Raw genomic sequence first — 23,602 nt, forward strand, 5'->3', positions numbered from 1 at the left:
AAGAATTAAAATAAAAAAGCACATTTGGAAACCACTGCACAAATAAATGAGCTTTTCATATTAAAATGCAGTAATAATTTCTTGTCAAAACATGTTACAATCGTATATCATTCACAAAATATCACTTTTCATTTTTTTCTACAAATAAATAAATTGGAAAGGTAAATCATATTTTGTTTAACCTTTCATACCTAGCTGACATGATTAGGGAGACTTGTATTCACGTTATATCTAAATTGCTACACACATGATGAAATGTCATAGTTACACATGGAGATAAACCACGTAGACCTAATATTGCACAATTATTGAGGTGTCACCATGAATGAGCCAACGCAGTGAGACAAGAGACAGTCAAGTTGAAAAAAAGCCTTAGACAGTTTGCTTTGATAGATTGAAGATACAGTATTTCTTTCAACCAGTGTTCTGTAGACAAGCCAAATCTCAGGCATACAGCATTTCCCTTCAATGCCATGCACACAAATTCAATGACACAGTCACTTCAATAATTGAAAAGAACATCTGATGAAAATCAAACATCTCCTGAAGGAAAGATGTGTGGCTTCCTCAATTTGCCTATACCAAAAACATTGAAAGAGTGTATTTACTCATTTGTAGGCTGTTTCAACTCTGCTACTAACACAAAGACTGATGCAATACAGTATGGTCACATCATTAATAATACTAAAAAATACAAATGTGATTTTTCTTTGAATGATAAAGTGGTGGTTTATTGTGCTCTCGGATAAACAGATGTTACTAGTAATTAATTGTTGGAGGCTGTGCGCCAGTCATAATGCAGTTTGTTTACAAATGAGAGATCAAACAACAAATTATTTTGTAAAATCTGTGTCTTCACTCATTAAAAAAAATAAAATCATTCAAAAATAAACCATGTTAAGCTGTACACATTTGCTTTGCTGAATGTACAAATTATATAAAAGTGATCACATGATACACCACAAGTATAAATGATCAAAGCATTGTACATGTTGGTTCAACACATTTTCACATCACTGAAATGTAATCCAAAGCATTTGATAACATTTTTACTTTTCAGTTTTCTTAGATAATTCTTTCAGATTATCACCATTTCTTGATGTTACTGAAACTCCAGAACAGCTTCCACTAATATTCTCCAGCATATTTTCCCCCTTAGCAGTTCATGACAATTTCAGACTCCAAGTTATATATTTTTACACACTGTAATACAACTAGTATTAGTTATATAAACTATCAAAATTACATTAAGGCTTTGATCACTTCATTAAACTGTCTCTTATTCCATTCTATTTTAATGCTCCTATTGCGTTATCCCATAACATTTTATACTTTACAAGAAAATTGAACTAAAACACTGCTGGTTTTCATCCGCTGTCATTGCTTACTTTGGAGAAGAGCACAATCCAAAAGGAAAAGTGTCTATGAGATATTTAAAGGGTATTGACCAAATAAACATAGAGCAAATATTTATCTTTACACAACTATCTAGAATGAGAGGTCATGGTTTTAGGCTAAGTGAGGCAGATAAAACAGAGATGAGGATGAATTACTTGTTTCAAAAGATGGTGAATCTGTGGAATTCATGACTCCAGAGTGCAGTGGATGCTGAGACGCTGAATAAATTTAAGGAGATAGATAGATTTTTAATTCAGTAATAGGCCGAAGGGTTATAGAAAGTAAGCAAGAAAGTGGAGTTGAGGCCGAGATGAGATCAGCCATGATTGTATTAAACAGCAGAGCAGGCTCAAGGAGCTGAATTGTCTACTGTTAAGTGTGTATTTATCCCAAAGTCATAAATTGGTGGTTCCCTATCATGGCTGATAAACAGAAGCTTAGATCTTTCTCTGCTGCAACCTGTGGGCTTACGTCTGTGGTATTCTGATGCTCACATTTTCTGACTTTTCTTATGCCTTCCACCATTTTAAATTGTGCACTTTGGACATTTGTGTGAAACTCTTTACCTCAGCAGATTAGGGCCTCAATGAGATCCAAAATATTCATCAAATCCCAACAGCAGTTTAAGTTGATTTCACGAAGCCGATGTCTGATCAAAGAAATATCCATAAAGGATAGATGAAAAGCTAAGTGATTTCTCTTCTGAAGTTTCAATAACAGCGAGGAGGAACAGCAGGTAGCTCTTAATGAAACATAGGGCCCAGCCTACTCACCTTCTCTTCCTTATCAGTGATCATCTACCCACCCTTTCCTAATCCATTTAGCCAAATGACTAGAAACTGTTTGCACTAATCCTTGGCTGCATCCTTTCCTGCAGCTTCGATCATTAATGCTACAGTGGGGCATGGGTGTATTTAAACAAACCCGGAGGGGGTGAATTGATCCGGGTTTGATATCAGAGAGCTTGCCCAACAGCCCAAATGAGTGTAACTCATTTACCCAGAGTGAAAATTAGGATAAAATCTCTATGACTGTATCAATAACTTAATGACTTTATTTTGTTAAAAATGTGCTCTCACTTTGCATCTTGCACAGTCCATGTCAGATTGAACACAATCACAGTCACCAGCAATGCATTCACTCATGATATTTGAATTTTCTTGTATTTGTGTATAGAAGCTTCTGTCACACCAAGACTCACTTGGAAGATACCTTTTGGTACCAGAGAGGCAAAAATCCGTGTTTCCAAATCAGACTGCTCTTTTTCAACTGACACATGCTGCACGCCGATAGTTTCTTCTGGATCTGTACCCGGTTCCTTTGGGGATGTGTCTGTGTTTTGCTGGGCAGTAAGATTCCCTTTGTTATTTGGGGGACTCTGTAGTTTCTGCCATTGCTGCATCTGTAGTGAGAGTTCTTGGCTAAGTAGTAGTACAAGTGTCCCACCAATGCTAAGCACCCTATTTTAAAACAAGTAGATCACAGGTATTAGGTGCAGAGTGAACTCTCTATACTGAATTTGAGCAAAACCTTTAAAGAGAGAGATTTAGAAATTTAAAAAATCATAAACATTGGTTTCAGTACGTTCACAACAGAACTCCAAAAGTAATCAGATTATGGCATGAATTTCACTTCTTGGCTGTCAACGGATTTCAAATTTGCAATTGGCTCAACCACTACAATGCTCTGGAATTTCTATCCTCTCTGACAGAGAGGCTGCTAAACGTGTATCTGCCACATCCAAACCCTTAGCATGATAGTTGCAATATGGGGAATAGCTACAAGATGCATTGCACAAACTCATCAAGCTTACTCAGATGGTCATTCTGTCCCTTATGGCCTCCACAAGGAAGAACAAGAAAAGCACCAATGTCAAGGGGAAACCATCTGGTTCCCCACTAAAGTCACACAGTATCACCTCTTGGATCTAACTAGCACCACTGTAGGAACATCAGCACAAGGGCTGCCTGAGTTTAAGGAGATGGTCCTCCTGAAAGGTCTCAGGCCAACTGTGCTGTGGTGTAAACAGCAGGGAAGTAATGTGGTAGTAAACTTGTACTAATGCTTGAGCAGTATAAATAATCAAATTAAATAGACTAATTGCTAGTAGATTTTTCATTGCCACATGGGGTTTTAATTTCATCACCATCAGCACAGTGTGAAACTGTAATTCTAAATGAGCTGTTTAAACCAGAATTACCATATATACTCGCATATAGGTCAATCGCATGTTTAAGTAGCCATTTTATTTTTGGCCAAAAATGCTGTATTTTTCATATATCTCATGTATAAGTTGGCCCATAGTATGTCACATTATAACCTCTTACAAACGAAACTGCATGTTCCCATCAACTTATTTTGCTGAAATTTCATAGATTTTTCAAAAAATATCTGTTTAAATGAAGAAAATAATTCAATTAGATTCTCTACAGTGTGGAAACAGGCCCTTCGGCCCAACAAGTGCACACCAACAAGAGTAACCCACCCAGACCCATTTCCCTTTGACTCATGCACCTAACACACTGGGCAATTTAGCATGGTTAATTCACCTGACCTGCGCATCTTTGGACTGTGGGAGGAAACCGGAGCACCTGGAAGAAAGCCACGCAGACACGGGGAGAGTGTGCAAACTCCACACAGATAGTCGCCCAAGGCTGGAATTGAACCTGGGATGCTGGTGCAGTGAGGCAGCAGTGCTAACCACTGAGCCACCATTCTACCCACTTTTGCATTTATTCATTCATACCGGTAACTCTACTCATCACTCTTTGACTACACTGCATCTCTGTTTGTTCATTCAAAACTCTACTTAGCCCACATGTTTTACCACATTTCACTCATTCAGACCAGTACTTATTGCACTTTGTTCACTATACATCCAAAAGTTAATGTCGTTAAAAAGTTAATCATTTTAATTGTGCCATTACATTTGAATAAAAGTGAGACATACCGGTATGTCTTTAATTCTGTGTCATTTCATGATACCATTTTGTTCAGTTCCAAAACCATACGAGGAATAACATTAAATCCACTCATGTAGAGGATTTTACGGGATACATTGTTCCTCTTTTATAATACAAAATTGGATTTTAAAAGAAGAACAATCAGTGTTGGTGCAATTATGCTAAATTAATTTACAATTAGTACTCTCTTAAGACTAATCGTGTGGGTGTGCAGTTTAAGTTTCATTTCTTTAATTCAGGCACAGGTTGTTGGGTGAGCTGCTGTGTAACAGGACCTTGCCCCCACTCCCCATGGCTACCCTCCCCCCTCTCTTCTTCTCTTCCACCCCAAATTCAATGCCAGGCTACAAACCTCCAGCACCTTCCATCAGCACGGTCCCGTGCAGGTGCATGGCGGGGAAACAGTGCCAGTCACCTGTCTCCAATGACATCACTGTCGCTAAGTAGAACACTTGCCTGTTTGATGGGCAGGCTGCAAGCCAATCAGACTGCAGCCTGTGACTCCACCCCCATTCCCCCACCATCACACCCACTCCAGTTACTGGCCGCGCCCCCACTCCCAGCTCCACACCCACACCAGATCCCAGCTCCCAGCCCTGCCGAGTTTTCACCATCCCTCCAGACCTCCCCCTCACTGAGGATGAACGATCAGTCCTCAGCAAAGGACTCACCTTCATCCCCCTCCATCCACGCATCAATGAATTTAATACACGCCGTCACGTCGAACACTTCTTCTGCCGCCTCCGAGCTTACTTTCACAATCAGGATTCCCGCCCACCTTCCAAGGACCCCTTCGCCCACCTCCAACACACTGCATCCACATGGACACCCCGCGCTGGCCTATTAACCGCCCTCGACCTCTTAATTCCCAACTGCCAAAGGGACATTAACCGCCTCAATCTGTCTACCCCCCCTCACCCACTCCAACCTCTCACCCTCACAATGCGCAGCCCTCCAATCCCTCTGCTCCAATCCCAACCTCACCATCAAGCCAGTGGATAGAGGGGGTGCAGTGTTAGTCTGGCGCACTGACTTCTACACAGCTGAAGCCAAACGTCAACTCGAGGACACTTCTTCCTACTGCCTCCTAGACCATGACCCCACCCCCCATCACCAAACAATCATCTCCCAGACCGTACAGAACCTCATCACCTCAGGAGATCTCCCACCCACAGCTTCCAACCTCATAGTCCGGGAACCCCGCACTGCCCGGTTCTACCTCCTTCCCAAGATCCACAAGCCTGACCACCCTGGCCGACCCATTGTCTCAGCATGCTCCTACCCTACTGAACTCATCTCTACCTACCTCGACACTGTCCTATCCCCCCTAGTCCAGGAACTCCCAACATACGTTCGAGACACCACCCACACCCTCCACTTCCTCCAAGACTTCCATTTCCCCGATCCCCAACACCTCATCTTCACCATGGATATCCAATCCCTCTCCACCTCCATCCGCCATGACCAGGATCTTCAAGCCCTCCGTTTTTTCCTCTCCCAATGTCCAACAGTACCCTTCCACCAACACACTCATTCGTTTGGCCGAACTGGTCCTCGCCCTTAACTTCTCCTTCGAATCCTCTCACTTCCTCCAGACCAAAGGGGTAGCCATGGGCATACGTATGGGCCCCAGCTATGCCTGTCTCTTTGTTGGCTACATAGAACAGTCGATCTTCCATAATTACACTGGCACCACTCCCCACCTCTTCCTCCGCTACATTGATGACTGCATTGGCACCACCTCATGCTCTCGCGAGGAGATTGAGCAATTCATCAACTTCACAAACACATTCCACCCTGACCTTAAATTTACCTGGACCATCTCTGACACCTCCCTCCCCTTCCTGGACCTCTCCATCTCCATTAATGACGACCGACTTGACGCTGACATTTTTTACAAACCAACCGACTCCCACAGCTACCTAGATTACACCTCTTCCTACCCTACCCCTTGCAAAAATGCCATTCCGTATTCCCAATTCCTCCGCCTCCGCCGTATCTGCTCCCAGGAGAACCAGTTCCACCACAGAACACACCAGATGGCCTCCTTCGTTAGAGACCGCAATTTCCCTTCCCACGTGGTTAAAGATGCCCTCCGACGCATCTCGCCCACATCCCACACCTCCGCCCTCAGACCCCACCCCTCCAACCGTAACAAGGACAAAACGCCCCTGGTGCTCACCTTCCACCCTACCAATCTTCGCATAAACCAAATCCACTGTCATTTCCGCCACATCCAAAAAGACCCCATCACCAGGGATATATTTCCCTCCCCACCCCTTTCCGCCTTCCGCAAAGACCGTTCCCTCCGTGACTACCTGGTCAGGTCCACCCCCCCATCCCCCCCCCTCTCCTATAACCACCCTCCCATCCTGGCACCATCCCCTGCCACAGCAGGAACTGTAAAACCTGTGCCCACACCTCCTCCCTCACCTCCATCCAAGGCCCTAAAGGAGCATTCCAAATCCATCAAAGTTTTACCTGCACATCCACTAATATCTATTATTGTATCCGTTGCTCCCGATGCGGTCTCCTCTACATTGAGGAGACTGGGCGCCTCTTAGCAGAGTGCTTTAGGGAACATCTCTGGGACACCCACACCAATCAACCACACCGCCCCGTGGCCCGACATTTCAACTCTCCCTCCCACTCTGCCGAGGACATGGAGGTCCTGGGCCTCCTTCACCGCCGCTCCCTCACCAGACTGCTGGATGAAGAATGCCTCATCTTCCTCCTTGGAACACTTTAACCCCAGGGCATCAATGTGGACTTTAACAGTTTCCTCATTCCCCTTTCCCCCACCTCACCCTAGTTCCAAACTTCCAGTTCAGCACTGTCCCCATGACTTGTCCGGACTTGTCCTACCTGCCTAGCTCCTTTTTCACCTATCCACTCCACCCTCTCCTCCCTGACCTATCACCTTCATCCCCTCCCCCACTCACCCATTGTGCTCTATGCTACTTTCTCCCCACCCCCACCCTCCTCCAGCTTATCTCTCCACGCTTCAGGCTCACTGCCTTTATTCCTGATGAAGGGCATTTGCCTAAAACGTCGATTTTGCTGCTCCTTGGATGCTGCCTGAACTGCTGTGCTCTTCCTGCACCACTAATCCAAAATGTGGGCAAGGAACCCACCCACCCAACTGTCAGAGAGATTGGAACTCCATGTACTGTATCAAAGAATGTAGCAAATTGAGGAAAGTTTGTGTTTCTGACTCAGACCTGGCAGGAAGATGGACAGCAGAAGATTAGGTTTCAGTAACTATTTAGGATTCTTCTTTACCCGTGATTAGTTTTGCAATCAAATCAGCTTCTGCTAAAAATACAGTATTTCGAAGTCCAGAATGAATTTCAGCCGCTCGAAAACAACTCGTGTCCAAGTCAACTCCTAATTTCAGTTTTAAAAAAATCATCTTCAAAATTCAACCTATACACGAGTACATACAGTATTTCTTACTTTTGTATGTTCATGGAATCTGTGTTGGGAGGTAATTTATTGCCCATTCCTGATTGACCAAATCACTCAGTTGAATAGACAATCATATCAGATGGCAGCTAAGAGTCAAGCATATTACTGTGGGTCTGGACTTACATGTAGGAGAAAGTGAGGTCTGCAGATGCTGGAGATCAGAGCTGAAAATGTGTTGCTGGAAAAGCGCAGCAGGTCAGGCAGCATCCAAGGAACAGGAGAATCGACAACGTTTTGGGCATAAGCCCTTCTTCAGGAATGAGGAGAGTGTGCCAAGCAATCTAAGATAAAAGGTAGGGAGGAGGGACTTGGGGAAAAGGTGAGCATGGATCCCATAAGAATATGTGTGAACCAAATGGGTCGCAACCATTGATTATAGTTGTCATGGTCAACATAACGGAAACTGACTTCCAGTTACAGATTTTATAGTTCAATTTAAAGTCCATTAACAACAGTGTTAGGATTTGAACTTGCTTCCTGAGAGCATTAGGGACACTGAGTGCTGGAGTGGCGTGGGAAGGGCACACAGAGTGCTGGATTGGGGTGGGGATGGGACACACCGAGTGTGGGGTTGGTATGGGGCGGGGGGACAACACAGAGTGCCAGAGTGGAATGATGGAAGACCGAGTGCCGCAAGAAGGGATCAAGTACTGGAGTGGCGCAGGACGGACTGAGTTCGGGAGCAGCGCAGCTTACCATTGTGCAGCTGAATCGTGACGTGGAATGGTGTGGACTGGAGGCTTGGAAAGGAACTACTACCGCGCCTTTTACTGCTCTTTTGTATCAGGGATTTGTACCTGGGTACTTGTACCTAAGTTGGCATCATTAAAGGCAGCCATTGTAAAAGCTTTTCACCGTACTCCTGCTCTTCCGTACTGGAGTACATGTGACAATAAAGGATATTCTATCCAAGTCCACCACTTAGTGTAGTTATGGGCCATGTTTAACATGGACACTTAAATTAGTCATTGGCAGTAATATGCCATCTCCATTCCTACTACCATCTGTCATGGGTTTGTTTCCTGATTTTGGCTTTGGTGGAGGATTTCAGCCTCCAATAAAATTTAGCTTTATGTAATTTAAAAGTAGTATTTTGGCATTCCAGTAATTAGTTTTCTTCCCTTCCTGAACCTCAATTGCAATTTTATCTGAAATCTAAAAATGAAATCTAAAGCTATATCCTACCTCACCATCTCTTTGAGGATGTATGGCATTATTGTCTTCATATCCTGTGCAATCTTAAATTTTTTTCCAAATGGAATGTCACAGATGACTACATTCATGCTTTCTGTAAGTAGAGGCAATTCTGCAATATGTAAACCAAAGTTATAAATTTTAAAGTGAAGTAAAATTCAACTTTGTCACAAACACTTACTTATAATCAGCGCAAACCCAAGTTAAATTGACTTGTTGCTGAAGTACAGTGAAATGAATCAATGTTAGTACCAATTAACCAATTAGTTTTAGTATTAATACAGTTTGAAGAGAGTACCAACATTGATACTCCTTTTAAGAAAGAATCAAATAGATAAAGCATATGGAACATTCTCTCCTCATTTTTGAATGCATTTTATTTGAAAATGAGTTCACAATTAAACATTAAGATGTATTTGTGAAGGAGACAAATTATCTCAAGATGCACCTCTAACCCAAGAAAGCGTTGCTTAAGCTTTCTTGCCTAAAGGAAGTCAAAAAAGGACTTATTCTACCTATCCCACCAGACATAGGGCATTTGTTAAAGATATGCCCAAAGGTAAGGCTCTAGCCTATTCATTAAAATTACCATTATGGATTTATCATAGCACTATGAGGATTAACTCTACAAACGTGTGCTGGAAAACCACAAACTCCATAGGAGATTCATGCTCAAAAGTCATGGGAATACACAGGAACCTTGATTACATGAACACTATTTTGTTCTAGTATTAATTAACCAAATTGATTAGTGGTTAATTGATTTGATGCCTCTCCTCTGGGGCTCGGAGTTTTCTGAAGTTTCTTTTTTCTTTGCTTGCCTGCTTTGCTGCCTCTCTCTGTCACAGGGCTTGTTTCTGAGTAGACACACCCTTGTGTAAGGGACCTGCAGCATTGCTGAAGCCTACCCTCCCACCATCAGTTCAATATGATTGACACAGTAAGCACTTGCTAAGTTTGCTCTCTGTTCAGGAGACTAGACAGCAGCACACCACGCGTGAGCCCCCGCACCCTGCCCCACCGCTGCCCACCATCCATCCCTACACCCCTTATCTGCCCCCACTCCACATCCACCCCCAACTTTGCCCCATCCAGCCCCACCCCTGCCTTCTGTCCAACACTGCCTCCCTCCTGTCCAACCCCACCCCCATTCACCCCTGCCCTCACCCCAGGAGAAGGGGGGTTTAGGGTACACCCCTGTGTAGAACTCCAGGGAAAAGTGTGTGGAGAGAGAGAGGAGGGCGGGAGGTCAGTCATTTGGAGCTGGTGCCTGGTCTCCCATCGATGTCCAGGACTGGTCTGCAGCATGTCAGTAAGCAGAGTTCATTTTTAATCACTGTAAACGAAACATGTGATCACTGTTGGAAACACCTCTGATGTAATGTTTCTATCAGGACCTTGAGATCTCCTTTGGATAATTGATATTTGGATAATTGATTCACCTAATTTCTGCAATACTGCCAGTTCTTCTATAACATGATCATTAAGTTCCTGTGCAACCCTGTGCCATTGTTATGATACGGGTCAACCCCCTTGCTTAATTTAAACCAGTTACACTGAAAAGATTTATCTCATGCAGCAATCTGTGAAAATTTGAGGCGCCAAGAACTATTTAACTTTATTTCTTAAAGTATAACAGAGAATAATTAACAAACAACTATTTACAACTCCTTTCTCAACCCTATCTTTTGCTTTCTATAATACTAGTCTGGTAAAACCCCCAAGTAAGATTTACCAAAAATTCAAATCTCAAAAACAGGCAGCTGTCGAATCTTTCCTTTATATATTTTCTCCTTGTTAGGGATTTCTATTTCACAGGTCCTTGATAGATACAGGTACCTTTAAGAAAGCTGTGTTTTGGGCAATCTCTACATGCTGGTGGCTTGGCAGTTCTCCTCTCAACTGTTCAGGTTTTCCTGGTCTTATACCCCAAAGCATCAGATTGTGTCATTGGCTTTTAATATTGTCAACATACTAAATTCAAACTTGATTGGAGTTCGGTTTTTTTGGGGTATATTTTAAACTGATTGGTCGAATTCAATTTTGTTTTTGTATCTAGGCAACTGGCTACTCTAGCTGCTGGACCAAATGTTACAATATAACTTCTCCTGCACTCTGTGTGCCTCTCTAAGTCCTTCACTCCCTTAAAGGTACAGTATACTTCTACACTTTCACAACACTGTATAAAATCGCACAATAAAAATAATACTTACAAATGTTGGCAATGTAATCACGTTAAAACACATGTTTTAAAAGTTCACATTTTAGAGACAATGTTCCCTATTCATCAATCTTGTTACAGCCATTTTGTGTTAACAAAAGATATGTAATATCAGAACTGACTGTATGACTAAACTTTGAATAGCAATTTGAAGAAACTGAGAGATACCTTCAGAAATGCAATTTAAACCTAAATAAATTACATCCAAATTAAATCTAAATAGAAATCTGTTAGATTGCACTTTGTAAAAGGATGGTAAGTAGGATCTGTAGTTTTACACAGAGAGATTAAAGGTGCAGCTTAACTAGCCATCATGCTGCATGTTTCTTCAAGTAACCAGCCACACTCTGAAGATAACACAAAATAAAGAAGGGCTTATGTCCGAAACGTCGTCGATTCTCCTGTTCCTTGGATGCTGCCTGACCTGCTGCGCTTTTCCAGCAACACATTTTCAGCTCTGATCTCCAGCATCTGCAGTTCTCACTTTCTCCACAAAATAAAAAGACACCAAACATTCCAAAATTGGATTAGAAATTTCTGTTAGTCTTGCAAAATGCATGTCTGCCACCAAAATTAGGAGGTACCTATTACCTGTGACAGAAGCTCTCATTAGGTCAATGTTGCTGGTCAGTTTTGCAAAGCACACATTAGCAGATGCCATCTGCAACTGTGAGGCAGTATTGTCTACTCCATGGTAATATGCATTCTAGAGAAACCAAAAAGAAAGTCAAGGTAACTGCATCAAGAGCATGTTCATAGGTAAGGAGGAAAGTTCTTCATTGTGAGTTCTTAAGAAGGTGAAATCTTGTCTCCTTCCTTTCCTTTTTAGGTTTGAAGTCAAGCATTATTGCTGTCAATGTATGCAAACAATATGTTGTCATGTCTCTTTCAACATGATTCAGCCAATTACATCAGAATATTTACTTGCCCAGAAGTTGTCACTCAGATGATAAAAACTCATGATAGGCACCTCATTATAATCATCAAAATTCAGAACACGCACTGTGCTTAAAAAAAGTCAGCTGTAATATAAATGCAGAGACTGCAGCATCCTAGAAGACTTAGAATTTTGTTGAAATACAATCAGGAATTGCAGGATCTGCAAGACAGCTCTTATAAAAAAGGTTTTTGACCTGAAACTCTGAATCAATTTCTCACTTTCAGATGTTGCCAAGTCTGAAAATTTCCAGTATTTCCCATTTTAATTTTAGATTTCAAGCAGCCACAATACTTGCCTGAATAATTTGATGATAAACTACACACAATCATAGCAAGAGGCAGATTATTTGTCTGCACTCCAATGTTCAGTAAAACATCAGAACCCCCTGGATCTACAAACTTTGCGATAGTGCCAGAAACTTTGATATTATTTCATACCACAGGAATAAAGTAAGTAATTCTAATCACGACTTTTTTCAAGAGATAATTCCATGATAAATGTATAAAAAGTTATAATTTCCTCTATTACCTTCATTGAAACTGGTTTTCATCAAACATTTTAGTATTTTCTACATTGTACCTACAATGCTTCATCCGTGATTAGCAATGTTTAATTACTGTGAAGTATAAAAAGACACCCAAGTACTACAAAGTTTAAAAACTAATCTGGGTGTAGTTTTAATGGTAACACATATTATTTCAAGTTCTTGAAACACTATTAATAGTGCAGGACCTTCCCTCTGGTGGGGATTGTTAGAATTAGGTACACAGTTTAAGAGGACTGCCAGTCTGTGGAATTCTCTTGCCCAGAAAGCAGTAGTGGCTGGATCCTTGAAACTATCCAGGGCAGAGTTTGATAGATTTCTGATAGACAAGCAAGGCAACGGTGCTGGGAAAGAGACAAGAAAATTGAGACCATAACTGGATCTTACTGAATGGCCTACTCCTGTTCCCAACTTCAAATTTTTATGCAAGACTTCATTTCTAATAATCTTAGAGAACAAAGGTTTAAATGCTCCTTCTCTATACTGACTACACCAAACATTTATAAACTATTCGTAAGTTCATATTGAGACATTACTTACAGGCCATTCTTTGGCAGCTTCCAGCAAAATGGTTCCTAATCCACACATCGGATCAAGTACTAGTGAACCAGCCTAGAAATAATGAGAAAATATTTGTATTCATACTCTGCATGATGTAGTTTGGAAATCTTATATTGCCATGCACTGTGCCCTGTAAAATCCAAATCTGTGGTTCAGCAATTATATACGAGGTGCAGTTGGCTCGAATGTTTTACACTTTGATGAAAGTAGCACTGTGAATGCAGAGAAGAATTGCAAACAAAGCATCATTCATTATGTGATAGTCAGCCTCTTCCTTTAAAATATAAAATGAATTTCAAACACATGAATGACTCAAAGGCCTGAAGAAATATTGTTATGTTGGTGCTTCCATTGGAACCAGGAATTATATACCTGGTAGGCACATGGTAAATCTGAACAGGAGCATTTTACTTATGATGTTCACACCTCCATAGCTGGTTCTAGAGTTGACTCAAGCTCATTCCCTCCACCCTCACCTCCTTCCATCTATCATATTCCCAGCACCCCTCCCCCAAATTTCCTCCTCCCTACCTTTTATCTCAGCCCACTTGGTACACCAAGTGGGCGGCACGGTGGCACAGTGGTTAACACTGCTGCCTCACAGCGCCTGAGACCCTGGTTCAATTCCCGACTTAGACGACTGACTGTGTGGAGTTTGCACGTTCTCCCCTTGTCTGCATGGGTTTCCTCCGAGTGCTCCGGTTTCCTCCCACAGTCCAAAGATGTGCGGGTCAGGTGAATTGGCCATGCTAAATTGCCCGTAGTATTAGGTAAGGGGTAAATGTAGGGGTGTGGGTGGGTTGCGCTTCGGCGGGTCAGTGTGGACTTGTTGGGCCGAAGGGCCTGTTTCCATACTGTAAGTAATCTAATCTAATCTAATCTAAAAAAAAACCAGCCTCATTCCCGAAGAAGGGCTTATGCCCGAAACGTCGATTCTCCTGCTCCTTGGATGCTGCCTGGCCTGCTGTGTTTTTCCAGCAATACATTTTTCATCTCTGGTCTCCAGCATCTGCAGTCCTCACTTTCTTCAAGCTCACCCCTTCCAGATCACATGACCAATTCTCTCTCAGGGACAGCACCCAGCCTACATACATCAACACCCTTCCCACTTTATTTTAAAAACTCCAGTTAATTAACATGTATACAATTATCAAAATTATACAGGCATTATAACCAACATATGTTCACCGTCAGGAATATCTACAAAAGCATGGCAAACATGGGAGAACAACTACTCCCCCCTTTTACAAGATGTTCCAACCATAGACTACATCAACATGATCAGTTTCTCTGGGGGACATTGATTCCTTGAAGACTGTCTCCTCATCTCAGGAACGTTGTCGAAGAGTAGTCTCCCAGGCTTACGGAAGCTCCTGGTATCCGCAGTTATGCCCCTCTCTAATTGGCTGTCATTGCCCTGTGACACTGCTATCGACTCCTTCATGGTATGAACAACCCGGGTTGGAGACATGCCGCTAGGTCGACACCCCTGGTCCCACCTGGGCCAGTTGGGTTTTCTGCGGGATGTCCTCCTGTTGATGAGGTCCAGTGGCCAGCTGCTCTATGTATCTCCACCAGAGCAGTACATCTTTAGCCTGTACCGTATACGATGCCAGTCCTGTATGAGCAAACATCACTGCTGGAATCCATTTCTCCCCAGACGTAAAATTTTGGGCCAACACGATCTCTCCTCTTTGGAATACCCTCGACCTCATGAGGCAGCTGCTTTTGTGTACAGGTCACAAAGTCAAAAGGTGCTGTGAAGAGGAGTCTTAGGGAGTTACTACAGTGTATCTTAGACACAATGCTACTACAACGCACTGGTGATGGCACAGTGAATGTTTAAGTTGGTGGATCACATCAGGCAAGTGAGAAGTATTCAACCACATTCCTGACCTATCCCTTTTAGACGATGGACAGGAATTGTAGAACCAGGTGATGTTATTCACTGTGGAATTCCAGCCTCTGACACGCAGGTGTAGCCAAAATAGTGATATGACTGGCCCAGTAAGGTTCTAGTCAATGGCAACCATATGAATGTTGATGGAAGGGGATTCATTGACAATAATACCACAGGGAGTTGGTTGGACATTCGCTCAGTGACGGTGGTTACTATCTATCATTATGTGGTAACAATACAACTTGCTACTTATCAAACCATGAGCAAAAGTTGTTCAAGTATTCAAACATATGGGCATGTACTGATTCAGTATCTGAGGAGTCATAAATGATACTGAATACTGTGTAATCATCAGTGAATACCTATTCTGACTTTATGATTGAAGGTATGATAAAGCAGCTGAAGATGGCTGGGCAGATAACATTACTCTGAGGAACTCCAGCACTGAGTCCTGAAACAGAATTGATTGCCGTCCAACAAACATAATCATCATCCTTTGAGTTAGATCTAGCTCCAAATAGCAGTTTTCTCTGACTCTCACTGACTCAAGTTTTGCTTGGGCTCCTTGTTTCCACACTTGATCAAAAATAACCAAGGCAGTATTTGAAGAAAAAAAAGGGAAGCAAGACTACTTGGGAAGATAATCCCCCCCAAAACAAAAAAAAATCAATCCAGGAATGAATGATTTAGAAGCATTCGGTGCTTTATGAATCTAAACCACATTTCGTTCTGCGTTCTGCAACTGGATTCTCAGCTTCCTGACCCACAGGTCACAATCAGTGAAGATAGACAACAGCACCTCCTCCAAGATAATCCTCAACACTAGCATCCCACAAAGATACATTCTCAGCCCCTACTGTACTCCCAGGATTCTGTAGCCAAATTTCATACAAAAACTAAGTGCGAGTTTGCTGACCTAATCACCATGGTAGGCTGATATCAAACAAAATGAATCAAAATATACAAAGGAGATGACTTGCTTGGTGTCATACTGCAATGATAAATACCTCTCTCAATGTTGGCAAAACAAAAGAACTGATTATTGACTTCAGGAAGAAAGGAGGAGGATATACCCCAATCTACATCAACGGAGCTGAGGTGGAGAGGATCAAGTGCGTCAAGTTCCAAGGAATGACGATAACCGACATACTGTCCTAGACCTCCCATATAGGTGCGATTGTCAAGAAGGCACAGCGATGCCTCTTCTTCCTCAGGAGGCTCAGGGAATTTGGCATGTCCATAAGGACCCTCACCAACTTTTACAAATGCCCCATGGAAAGCAGTCTATCCACGTGCATAACAGCCTGGTATGGCAACTGCTCTGCCCAGGACTATAAGAAACTACAGAAAGTTGTGTGCACAGTCCAGACCATCACAGAAGCCAAACTTCCATCAATGGACTCCATTTACACTTCTATTGCTGTGGAAAGGCCGCCAACATCATCAAAGACCCCTCCCAGCCCGGTTATGTTCTCTTCCAACTTTTTCCATTAGGCAGAAGGTATGGAAGCTTGAACACACTCACCAACAGGTTCAAGAACTGCTTCTTCCCCGCTGTTCTTAGACTGCTAACTGGACCTCTCTAACCCCAAATAATGTTAATCATGTTTTGTGCACCTCTGTGCAGTTGTAACCTTGTACGCCTCACTCTGACTAAACACCTCATAATCTGCATGTCCTTGTTTGCTACATGGCCTGTACTGCTCACAAAACAAAACATTTCACCATACTTATGTACACATGACTACAATAAATCAAATCAAAATGGCTGTTTGCAATTCCATTGATCCTTTGTCTCTCATTCACTATATGAATGAAAATTCTGATTATCTTGTGTGTTACTTACCTTGATGTCAGCAAGATATGCCATAGCCCAAGCAACTGTAGATCTCAGTCCTGCACTTTTAATATAATCCCTGCTGGCTAAAGGAAGCCTAGAAAAATACAAGAAACTTAAATGGGATTCTGTGTGCAATTCGCCTACAAAGATCAAACACTTCAAAAGTATTTACAAAAACGATACAATAAAAACATGCGATCTCCAAGAGCAAGACCATGTTAAATTTTGAAGAATTTAACAACATTAATTATTCTGTAAGAAAAAAATTACCTTACAATAGGAATCCCAACCACACAATGAATGTCACTTAAATGAACATAGACCTGCAAAGAAAGTTTTATCAAATTAAACTTGGCTACAGCGAGTCCTCTGTTTTAAGCTTCTCCGACTAATTTTGTCTCAACACTTATCCTTTGGGGCCTAATTTTTCAATTTGCATGGTTAATACTGAAAATCAAAAAGGCACAAAGACAACCCGCAGGGTTCAGTGTTGAGGCCATTGCTGTTCGCATTATATATTAATGATCTGGATGAAGGGATTGGGGGCATTCTAGCGAAGTTTGCAGATGAATCGAAGTTAGGTGGACAGGCAGGTAGTACTGAGGTAGTGGGGAGGCTACAGAATGATCTAGACAGTTTGGGAGAGTGGTCCAGGAAATGGCTGATGGAATTCAATATGAGCAAATGCAAGGTCTTGCACTTTGGAAAAAAGAATAAAAGCATAGACTACTTTCTAAACGGTGAGAAAATTCGTAAAGCCAAAGTACAAAGTGATCTGGGAGTGCTAGTCGAGGATTCTCTAAAGGTAAACATGCAGGTTGAATCCGTGATTAAGAAAGCGAATGCAATGTTGTCACTTATCTCAAGAGGGTTGGAATATAAAAGCACCGTTGTGCTACTGAGACTTTATAAAGCTCTGGTTAGGCCCCATTTGGAGTACTGTGCCCAGTTTTGGTCCCCACATCTCAGGAAGGACATATTGACACTGGAACACGTCCAGCGGAGATTCACACGGATGATCCCTGGAATGGATGGTTTAACATATGAGGAACGGCTGAGGATCCTGGGATTGTATTCATTGGAGTTTAGAAGATTAAGGGGACGTACAAGATAATACATGGCTTGGAAAGGGTGGACACTAGGAAATTGTTTCCGTTAGGCAAGGAGACTAGGACCAGTGGACACAGCCTTAAAATTAGAGGGGGTCAATTCAGAACACAAATGCGGAGACATTTCTTCAGCCAGAGAGTGGTGGGCCTGTGGAATTCATTGTTGCAGAGTGCAGTGGAGGCTGGGACGCTAAATGTCTTCAAGGCAGAGATTGATAGATTTTTGTTGTCTTGAGGAATTTAGGGCTACGGGGAGAATGCGGGTAAGTGAAGTTGAAATGCCCATCAGCCATGATTGAATGGCGGAGTGGACTCGATGGGCCGAATGGCCTTACTTCCACTCCTATGTCTTATGGTCTTAAATGCCCAGGGGAAACACAAAGGGTTATAATCAACTGTACTTGAAGAAAAGGCTTCCTCTCATGATCTCAACGATTATATGGTGAGGTATTGCATTGATTTGTAAATGTCTGTGATGGTTGGCAACACATTCAAACATGATCAGGCAAAATTTGATCAAAGTCTAATTTTGTCTCAGACCAGCTCAACGAGAAAGGGCTCTCAGTACATTACTGAAAATTGATAACATACATTTCCTTGTTGAAAATGTGTTGCTGGTTAAAGCACAGCAGGTTAGGCAGCATCCAAGGAATAGGAAATTCGACGTTTCGGGCATAAGCCCTTCATCAGGAATACATACATTTCCTGTCTACCTTGGCATACCTTGAGCTTAATGCTCCAAGTTACACCCTTAATAGATTTTAAACTTAACAAATGATAAAAATCCTTTGAGAAAAATGGCAGATTTAATCAGTGAGCTAACCAGAATAACAGTGCATTACCTTTGAAAGAGGAGCCAGTTTTTTTCATGAACTTAACTTGAAGATAATATTACAGATTAAACAGAAATGAACAATTTGCTTTGCCCAATGTTCCAGAGATATTCTGGTACAGCAAGTGTATGTAAATCCCATTGGTATGAATCTGTGGAAATTCCAGAAAAAACATTGGAAACCCATCTGCAGGTAAATGTTAGACTTGGGTAGCCACTTGCAAGTCAGGAATAAGCTTTTTCTGCAAAGGATGAATAATGGTGATGAAGCAAATCATTGAGGCAACTCAACACAATATGCAAAGCTAAAAGCAGATTTGAAAATAAATGGAATATTCCTTGATTGAAAGACTACCAAAGAAAATTTTTAATAATGCATTTTGCTTTAAGACTGGAAGAGCTGCAGAAAATGCACTTCAGGGACAAGGTTTCTGAGAGATATGGAGAAAATTTCTGTGGATTTTGGGGAAATATTAGAGGATCATCTTGGGGCCACCCCTCAGCTTCTAAGCTGTACAAAGGAAGCCATTCAGCCAGTCATGCTGATTTATTTTGCAAAATTATTTCATCTGAGAATGCGTAGTACTACATACGTATAATACAGCATTTGATCTGGCCCTTCTCCAAGTGAAACGTGTGCAAAGGAACCTAAATCTGACTTTAACATTGACGCCCATATGAAATCGATGATTCACTTAAAGTTGTCACAGTTAAAGTTGTAATTTTCAGGAATAACTTTAAGCAAGCATTTACAGTGGTAGAGAAAATGCTCAATCTTGTTTATTATGAGCCATAAAATCTCAATTACTTTAAAGATATGAAAAAAAAATGGACGCAGTGTTCCGAATTCCATAATTACATGTTAAACATGCTGACTTTCAGTGGTACCACCTTGTGAGTCAATGCCCAGTGTTCAGATTAATAGTCAGAGGAATTAAAGACAGAGCTAGAGACCAAGACTAACATTCTAACACAGATTCGAACACCAACAATGGTGAACTTTGAATTAAATTAATAAATCTGGAATTAAAAGTGATTCTGAGGCTGACCATGAAACGATGATCAATTGCCAATAATCAACGTATTCTGCGAAGCCATTAGAAGCACAGTGGACAATGTGGATCCAGTCGATGTGGTGTATCTAGATTTCCAAAAAGCATTGCAGAAAGTGCCACACACAAGGCTGCTGATAACGTTGCACGGTGTAACGGGCAATGTATTAGCATGCGTAGAGGACTGGTTAACTAACAGGAAGCAAAGAGAGGAGATAAATGAGTGCTTTTCTGGTTGGCAATCAGTGATGAGTGGTGTGCCACAGGGATCAATGTTGGGACTGTAATTATTCACAATTTATATAGATGATGTGGAGTTGGGGACCATATGTATTCTGTCAAAGCTTGTGGATGACACTGAGGAGAGTCGTACAGCAAAGTGCGCAGAGGACTGTGAAACTTTGCTTAGGGACATAAATAATTTAAGTGAGTGGACAAAGGTTTGGCAGATGGAGTACAATGTTAATTAATGTGAAGTCATCCATTTTTGGTAGGAAAAACAGTAAAAGGGACTATTATTTGAATGGTAAAAAATTGCAGCACGCTGCTATGCAGAGGGACCTGGGTGTCCCTGTGCATGAATCACAGAAGGTTGGTTTGCAGATGCAACAGGTAATTAAGAAGGCAAATGGAATTTCGTCCTTCATTGCTAAAGGAATTGAGTTTAAAGGTAGGGAGTTGTGGTGCAGTTGTAAAAGGTGTGGGTGAAGCCACATCTGGAGTACTCTGTACAGTTTTGATCTCCTTACTTCAGAAAGGATGTACTGGCACTGGAAGGGGGGGCAGAGGAGGCTCATTAGATTGATTCCAGAGTTGAGGGAGTTGGCTTATGAGGACAGACTGAGTAGATTGGGATTATATTGATTGGAATTTAGAAGAATAAGGAGGATTTCATAGAAACATATACAATTATGAAGGGAATAGATAGGATAGAAGTACAGAGAATATTTTCACTGATGGATGAAATTAGAAAAAGACAGGATAGCCTCAAATTAGGGGGAGCATACTTAGGACTGAATTGAGAAGGAACTTCTTCACCCAGAGGGTTGTGAATCTGTGGAATTCCCTGTCCAGTGAAATGGTTGAAGCTTCCACATTGAATGTTTTTAAAGCTAAGATAGATAACGTTTTGAACTGTAAAGGAATGAAGGGTTATGGAGAAAGAGAAGGCAAGTGGAGCTGAGACCATGAAAAGATCAGTCACGATCTTATTGAATGGCGGATGGGCTCAGAGGGCCAGATCGTCTACTACTGCTCCTGATTCTCATGTTCTAATTAATAAAGACAAATATTTCATGTGTTGTTGAAGTTCAATAATCTCAACCATACGACATTATACTGAGTAACTCCTGCAATGGTATGCTCGGCCCAGATACCTTCAGCAACTTCATCAAAGGCCTTCCTACCATTATAAAGGCCAGAGTTGGGGATATTACTGAAGTTTGGATCACATTCAGCACCATTCATGACTTTTCTCATAACTGAATCAGATGGCGCTTAAAAGCCAACATTCAGGTTTGGGCTATTAAACGGATTGAGAAAAGGTCCTGTAATCCAAAGGCCCAGGCTAATGTTCTGGGACAAAGGTTTGAACATCTCCTTGGCAGATGGAGAAATATAAATTCTAATCCAAAATAAAAAGCTAGATTAATAATTATGATGTAACCACTGTTGATTGTCATAAATAGCCATCTGGTTTACTAATAATCTTTGGAGAAGGAAATCTGCCATCCATACCTATTCTGGCCTACAAGCGATTCTAAAGCCATATCAACGTTGTTGACTAAATTTTGTTTGGAAAATAAATACAGGCAATGTCCACATCCTGTGAAATAGTATATTAAAAGACTAAAAGTAACATTTGCACCACGCAAGTGCCAGTCAAATGACCATCTCAAACAAGAGAGTCTTCCAGTGACATCCAATGAAATTTTCCATTGCTGAATCTCCCTCTATCTACACCCTGGAGGTTACCACTAACCACAATGTGAACTGGACTAGCCAAATAAATACTGGGACAAGAGCAGGTCAGAGACGAGGAATGCTGTAACTGAGTTACTCAGTTGCTGACTCCCAAATATCTATCCATCTTCTACAAGGCAAAAGAAAATCAGAGGTGTAAGGAAATACTCACTCCCTGCCTCGATGAGCATAGCTCCAACACTCAAGATGCTTGACGCCATTCAGGATAAAGCAGCCTGCTTGACTGTCAACCCATCAACATTCAGTACCTTCATCACCCAGTGGTATCAGTATGCAACAACTCACCAATGCTCCTTTCACAGAAGTTTCCAAGCTCACAATCTCTACCAATCAGTAACAAATACAGGAGAATACCTGTAAGGTCCCATCAAGGCACGCACTTTCCTAAATGTGGAAACATATAACTATTCCTTCGCTGTAGGAGAGTCAAATTCCTGGAACTGCCTCACAACAACACTGTGGATATATTTAAACCACCTGGACTGCAGCGGTTTAAGAAAGAAGCTCACCACCACCTCCAGAGGAGGTATTTGCGGTGTCAGCAGGCTTAAGAGTGGACAAATCCCCAGTTCCAGATGAACTGCATCCCAGGCTGCTGTGAGACACAAGGGAGGAGATTGGAGAGACACTGTCCCAAATTTGTGTTTACTCTCTGGCCACGAGGACGGGTCAGAGATCAATTAATCATGCTACCTGGGATGGAAAATTTAAGTTATGAGAAAAGGTTGCATAGGCTTGGGCTGTTGTTCTCAGAGAAAGTGAGGACTGCAGATGCTGGAGATCGGAGTCGAGAGTGTGCTGCTGGAAAAGCACAGCAGGTCAAACAGCATACAAGGAGCAGGAGAATTGACGTTCTGGGTTGATTTGACTGAAGTATATAAAATTGTGAGGGGCACAGAGTACATAAGGAACAGCTATTTTCCCTTAGCTGAAAGGTCAGCTACTGGGACACAAGTTCAAGGTTCTTCAGCCAAAGAGTGGTGAATCTATGGAATTCACTGCCACAGAAAGCTGTTGAGGCCAAGTCATTGAGTATAGTTAAGACAGAGATGTTTAGGTTCTTGATTGTCAAGGGGATCAAGGGTTATGGGGAGAAAGTGGGAGAATGGGGCTGAGAAATTTATCAGCCATGATTGAATGGTGGAGCAGACTTGATGGCTGAATGGCCTAATTTCTGCTCCTATGTCTTATAGGTCTAAGGTGAGGGGCAGGAGATTTAGGAGGGATGTGATGCAAGGAATAGCTTTTTAACCCAGAGGGCAGCGACAGTGTGGAATGCACTGCTTGGCAGGGTGGTAGCAGCAAATTGTCTCACATTCTTTAAAAAGGACCTGGATGAGCACTTGGTAGGTCATAACATTCAAGGCTATGGACTAGGTACTGATATTTAGGATTTAGCTAAGGTCAGGTATTTCCCACATGTCAGTGCAGACACGATCTGCACTGCATAATCCTACAATTCAATGAAGAGCAATAATGGATGGACAATAATTGATTGTCCGCTAGTGATACTCATATCCCATGAATTAATATTAAAAGTTTCAACTGAACCAGGGAGACCAAATGTAATTCAATACCATTTTGAAGACTAATATTG

At 41.9% G+C, this 23,602-nt stretch overlaps 1 protein-coding gene across 4 annotated transcripts in view; it reads right to left on the reverse strand.

Moving 5' to 3' along the window:
- Positions 1-288: 288 nt before the first annotated feature.
- The window catches only part of thumpd2 (THUMP domain containing 2), a 59,482-nt gene continuing 36,168 nt past the window's right edge, over positions 289-23,602 (reverse strand). The window contains exons 5-10 of one of the 4 annotated variants that reach the window (XM_060855880.1): positions 17,300-17,352; positions 17,036-17,123; positions 13,269-13,340; positions 11,836-11,950; positions 9,015-9,117; positions 289-2,858 (exon numbers count right to left, since the gene is read on the reverse strand). In XM_060855880.1, the coding sequence (XP_060711863.1) occupies positions 2,540-2,858; positions 9,015-9,117; positions 11,836-11,950; positions 13,269-13,340; positions 17,036-17,123; positions 17,300-17,352 (750 nt within the window). In that variant the 3' untranslated portion in view covers positions 289-2,539. Of the gene's footprint in view, positions 2,859-9,014; positions 9,136-11,835; positions 11,951-13,268; positions 13,341-17,035; positions 17,124-17,299; positions 17,353-23,602 lie in introns of all 4 variants that reach the window. The other 3 variants (XM_060855879.1, XM_060855882.1, XM_060855881.1) reach the window with 3 other exon arrangements.

This window comes from Hemiscyllium ocellatum, chromosome 3, assembly GCF_020745735.1.
Source record: "Hemiscyllium ocellatum isolate sHemOce1 chromosome 3, sHemOce1.pat.X.cur, whole genome shotgun sequence".
In the NCBI taxonomy this organism is placed as follows: Eukaryota; Metazoa; Chordata; class Chondrichthyes; order Orectolobiformes; family Hemiscylliidae; genus Hemiscyllium; species Hemiscyllium ocellatum.